This window comes from Aquarana catesbeiana, linkage group LG06 (genome assembly GCF_042186555.1).
Source record: "Aquarana catesbeiana isolate 2022-GZ linkage group LG06, ASM4218655v1, whole genome shotgun sequence".
NCBI classification, from domain to species: domain Eukaryota; kingdom Metazoa; phylum Chordata; class Amphibia; order Anura; family Ranidae; genus Aquarana; species Aquarana catesbeiana.
The window spans coordinates 22,435,918-22,441,881 of record NC_133329.1 but is presented as its reverse complement, the minus strand read 5'-3'; the positions used below and the strand labels follow the sequence as shown (position 1 = coordinate 22,441,881).

Genomic DNA, 5,964 nt, shown 5'->3' with positions numbered 1-5,964 from the left:
TGAAAGAAGCCAAAACAAAAGAAAAATTGTATTGTTTAACAATTTGAAGGCATTTGCTTGTTTTCTTTTTTTTTTAACTTTACATTTTCACAGTTTTTATTTTCTTTTTATTCTTACTTTTATTCAAAATGCTTGAAACACTAATTACAGTGATTTACTTTTGTCTCATTTCCAAAATTGAGGTAATGTGTCTTTTATTTAATTCATTTTTATTTATTTATTTCAGGTACTTATATAGTACTGTCAATTTGCGCAGTGCGTTGCATATACAGTAATACCTTGGATTAAGAGCACCATTCATTCCAGAAGAATGCTTGTAATCCAAAGCACTCGTATATCAAAGCGAGTTTCCCCATAGGAATCAATGGAAACTCAGATAATTCAATCCAGTGTCACTGCTAGTGTATACAGTACCGCATGTGGCCAGGTTTGGGGGAGCACCAGAGACACTTGGAAACACTCAGAGATGCTTAGAGATGCTCGGAGACCATTCAGGGATGCTCAGAGACACTAGAAGACATTCAGTGACGCTCAGAGAAACTCGGGGACCGAGTGTCTTCAAGCGTCTCCAAGTATCTCCGAGCATCACGGCGCCCCCACACCTCTGGCCACATGCAATACTGCACACCCCAGAGGCTTGAATCCTGCTCGTCCTGAGAGACAATGCTTGCAAATCTAGTCAGAATTTTTTTTTAAAAATAGCTTGCATTGCGAAACGCTCGTAAACCACGGTACTCGCATTCCAAGGTTTTACTGTATATTGTACATTCACATCTGTCCCTGCCCTCAAGGATCTTACAATCTAAGGTCTCTAACTCACATTTATATATACACATACTAGGGCCAATTTAGACAGGATCCAATTAACCTACCAGCATGTCTTTGGAGTGTGGGAGGAAACCAACGTAGGCACAGGGAGAACATGCAAACTCCAGGCAGGTAGTGTCGTAGTTGGGATTCGAAGCAGACAACCCCTGTGCTGCTAGGTGGAAGTGCTAACCACTTAGCCACTGTGCTATTTTTTTCTTGGATATTGGGTATGTAAATGGCCGCATTTTATTTCAGGTCCAAATTAATAAATATTATGTCACTTTAAATGCTTACACATATATTATGGTCTTATTTGTATCTTTGATTGATGGAAACATATGTTGTAAATTAATACTTATATAAGGAATTTGTTTATACCATGTCCAGATATTTCTTGCATTGACTATTTTATTCATGATTTATAATATTACTTTTAAAACAGTTAATTGAATATTTCTGAAAGAGTTGGGTATGTAAATGGACACATTTCAGGTCCAAATGAATACATACTATAAAAAAGCCTAAAAATGCAGCCCAATAAATTGTGAACAATTGGGTTATATTGCACATGTAATAAATAATTCAGAGAAAGTCCATATATTGTATGATGGAGAAATTGATGAAAGATGCCCACACCAATCTTTAGCGCACAAGAAAAGCACACTGCACCACCATGCTCACAGCGGGTCTCCTTATCAGACAAATTGGACCCTCAGATTATAGAGTGGCCTTCTGGGTAAGTAACCAGAGAGAGTCATCTGACCAGTCCCGGACACCAGACAGAGCGATTCAAATCAACCTACTGGAAATCCGACTGAGCAATCCGAGCAATAACTGTATTGGTACCCTCCATGTGGTTAGCCAGTTTAGGGGCCTGATTGACCGCAACAGTCATGGAATCTAATTTTGGACTGGGTGAGATCCCGGGAGCAGAGGTTACTTGCTGGTTACTCGCTCAGAAGGCCACTTAATAATCTGAGGGCCCAATTTGTCTGGTAGGGGACCCGCTGTGAGCACGGTAGTGCGGTGTGCTTTTCTTGTGCATGGAAGATGGGGGTGGGGACCTTTCATCTATTTCTCCATCATACAATATATGGAGTTTCTCTGAATTATCTATTACATGTGCAATATTGTTCACAATTTGTAGCGCTGCATTTTTAGGCTTTTTTATATTTTGTGTATTTGTGTTCAACAAATCATTTGCTGGCTGCTATTGACACATTTTTCTTTAGTGGTAGCGCGGATGTTCTGTGGGTTTTATATGTTTGTATACTTGTAATAAATATATTGTCACTTTAAATCTTTACACAACCTTTATTGCTTCATTTGTATTTTTGGGTGATGGAATCATAAATTAATAATCTATCAAATTACTTTTTCTTGTAGCGTATTGGGATGTTTCTAGGATTGACTATTTCGTAAAAGATGTTATAATAGTTTACCACATATTGAAACATTTATAGAAAATTACCAATTCAGTGTATGCTATTTATTAAATGAATTGCACGAATGATTAGTTTATTATTGCTGAAAGAGTTTGTGTGTATATGTCTCCATCTTTGTGGTGGCAGCCATCTAAGTCACATTTAGGGAAATAGGTACATTAAATGATACTGTAAAATGACGATTTAGGGCCTGTATCTCAATTTCCTGTATAATACCGCGTACACACAGTCGGACTTTCCAACGGGAAATGTTGGATGTGAGCTTGTTGGCGCAAAGTCCGACTGTGTATATGCTCCATTAAACATTTGCTGTCGGTCTTTTCGCCAACAAATGTTTGCTAGCAGGTTCTCAAATTTTCTGCCAACAAAACTTTGTTGTCAGACTTTCCGATCGCGTGTACACAAGTTCGTTGCACAAAAGTTCACGCATGCTCAGAATCAAGTATGAGCAGGAAGCGATTGGTCTTGTAAAACTAGCGCTCGTGATGGACATATCACATGACTATAGAACTTCCTTTTTATTGGCTCGCCGTAAGTCTTGTACGTCACTCCGTTCGTAATTGTTGGCCAACATTTGTGTGACCGTGTGTATGCAAGACAAGTTGGAGCCAACACCCTTCGAACAAAATTCTGCGGTTTTGTTGTAGGAAAGTCGGATCGTGTGTATGGGGCATTAGAGTGTCATTTTTTGGCAATCACTTGAGCTCTGTGGTAAGTCAGGAGAAAATCTACCAATCTCCAGAATGATAAGTTGTCATTAATAGCACTTTATAAAGAATTTAACGTTTTACATTACTTACAGTTATAAACCAGAAACTGTCTCATGTATTCTGCATCCAATCATGAGTCTACATTTGGAATGTTGTTAAGGAATAAGGACATCAATTCAAATGATACAAATTGACTTAAATCATGTCCTCAAATGGCCTGCATGGCTGACTTTTGCTTTATTTCCTTTGATTTTTGTTCTTCATTTATCATATGATATAAAATATTATTAAAAAAAAAAAAATTGTAATGAGGAATCAGACGGTTTTGACTAATTTTTTTCTCTCTGGACTGTCTGACCTTCCAGATCTTCAGCTTCCTCTTTTTCTCTTCTTCCTTCTCATCTACCTTCTGACATTCATCTGGAATTTGCTGATCATTATCCTCATAGTTACCGACTCTCACCTCAATGTTCCTATGTATTTCTTCCTTGGGAACCTGGCCGGTTTGGATCTCTGTTGTTCTTCAGTAACCATCCCACGAATGTTATTTGACCTTCACACCAAGAGAAGAAAGATTACCACAGCAGCTTGTATAACCCAAGTCTTCTTCTTTATGTTTTTTGGTACTTCTGAAGCTATTCTGTTGGCTGCCATGTCCTATGATCGATATACCGCCATTTGTCAGCCATTACATTATGTGCAACTCATGTGTTGGAAAGTGTGTGTACAGATGATGTCCACTGTGTGGTGTCTTGGTTTTACCAATTCTTTTGTTCATACACTTTCTGTCTTAAATTTAACATTTTGTGGATCGGATATTTTAGAAAATTTCTTCTGTGATCTGCCCCAATTTTTTCAGATCTCCTGCAGTGACATCTACATCAACATTCTGCTCCTCTTTCTCTTGGGTGGGTTCATTGCAGTTGGTTCTCTAATACTGACCTTCCTGCCGTATGTCTATATATTCAAAACTGTGCTAAAATTACAAGTTAAAGGTAACAGAAGTAAAGTTTTCTCTACATGTACCTCTCACCTGACAGCAGTCTTCGTATTTTATTGTTCCACTATGTTTAATTATTTTCATCCTAGTTCTGGTTATCATTTCCCTGGTGCCAAAGTGGCACCCATCTTTTATGCCACGCTCATTCCTCTTTTCAATCCTCTGATCTATAGTCTGAGGAACCAGGATTTCAGAATAGCTTTTCACAATGTATTTCAGGGTATTTTCACCATCTCTTCATCTAAGCTTAACCCTCATTCTTAGATACCAAAAATATATAAGAGTTTATATAGAGTGAGCAAGGTATCTTTACCAAAGGCATAAGGACTGTTCACATTTCAATTCCATCAAAGCCTCGTACACACACACAATCATATTTTCCGATGGGAAATGTGTGATGACAGGCTGTTGGTGGAAAATCTGACCCTGTGTATGCTCCATCAGACAATTGTTGTCGGGTTTTCTGCGGACAAATGTTGTATAGCAGGTTTTTAAATTTTTCGTGGACAAATGTGTGTTGTCGGATTTTCTGAGCGTGTGTACACAAGTCCGTCGGACAAAAGTCCAAAGTACAAACACGTATGCTCGGAAGCAAGGACGAGCCAGAAGCGGCCAGTCTTGTAAACTAGCGTTCGTAATGGAGAATTAACATTTCAAATTGTAAAATCTCAAAATGCAGCGCGCATTTTCTTCTTCTTTAATGGGATAATAATGAAGCTGCTTGCTTTGCTGGTGATACTGATGGAGTTATTGCAAACTAATTTTCAAAGGCTTTTTTTTCTAGTGATATCAAGAATAATATTATGTTTTGGTTTTTGTTGGGCAAGTTACCACAACACCATTATCTCGTTGTTTTTAAGATCAAAGATACAACTATGTTGGTTTCCCTTGTCAATTTTACATTGTATTTTTTTAAATTTACTGTAACTGCCTACTCCCAAACTGTCATTTGAAGTAAAACACATAGCCAAGTATTATTGTACACCATTTTTTTTATTGTGCATTAAAAAAAGAAAACAAATAAAGTTATACATGCTATCTGCCAATTAGGGATGAGCCGAACATCCCCCTGTTCGGTTCGCACCAGAACATGCGAACAGGAAAAAAGTTCGTTCGAACACGCGAACACCGTTAAAGTCTATGGGACACGAACATGAATAATCAAAAGTGCTAATTTTAAAGGCTTATATGCAAGTTATTGTCATAAAAAGTGTTTGGGGACCTGGGTCCTGCCCCAGGGGACATGGATCAATGCAAAAAAAAGTTTTAAAAATGGCCATTTTTTCAGGAGCAGTGATTTTAATAATGCTTAAAGTCAAACAATAAAAGTGTAATATCCCTTTAAATTTCGTAGCTGGGGGGTGTCTATAGTATGCCTGTAAAGGGGTGCATGTTTCCCGTGTTTAGAACAGTCTGATAGCAAAATGACATTTCAAAGGAAAAAATTTAAAACTACTCGCGGCTATTGCATTGCCGACAATACATATAGAAGTTCATTGATAAAAACGGCATGGGAGAGCCCCACAGGGGAACCCCGAACCAAAATTTAAAAAAAAAATGACGTGGGAGTCCCCCAAAATTATATACCAGGCCCTTCAGGTCTGGTATGGATATTAAGGGGAACCCCGGCCAAAATTTTTTTTAAAAATGACGTGGGGTTCCCCCTAAATTCCATACCAGACCCTTCAGGTCTGGTGTGGATTTTAAGGGGAACCCCACGCCAAAAAAAAAAAAAAAAACGGCGTGGGGTCCCCCAAAAATCCATACCAGATCCTTATCCGAGCAGGCAAACTGGCAGGCCGCAGGAAAAGAGGGGGAGACAAGAGTGCGGCCCCTCCTCCTGAACCATACCAGGCCACATGCCCTCAACATTGGGAGGGTGCTTTGGGGTAGCCCCCAAAACACCTTGTCCCCATGTTGATGAGGACAAGGGCCTCATCCCCACAACCCTGGCCGGTGGTTGTGGGGGTCTGTGGGCAGGGGGGCTTATCAGAATCTG

At 39.1% G+C, this 5,964-nt stretch overlaps 1 protein-coding gene across 1 annotated transcript; it reads left to right on the top strand.

Moving 5' to 3' along the window:
* Nucleotides 1–3,272: 3,272 nt before the first annotated feature.
* LOC141147525 (olfactory receptor 5AR1-like) lies at nucleotides 3,273–4,229 on the top strand. Its single transcript, XM_073634760.1, has one exon. It carries the CDS (start codon nucleotides 3,273–3,275, stop codon nucleotides 4,227–4,229), a length of 957 nt encoding a protein of 318 aa, XP_073490861.1.
* Nucleotides 4,230–5,964: the final 1,735 nt, after the last annotated feature.

Bases quoted from the DNA above. Each gene is read 5' to 3' on its own strand.
- LOC141147525 (XM_073634760.1), top strand. From the start codon at position 3,273: ATGAGGAATCAGACGGTTTTGACTAATTTTTTTCTCTCTGGACTGTCT.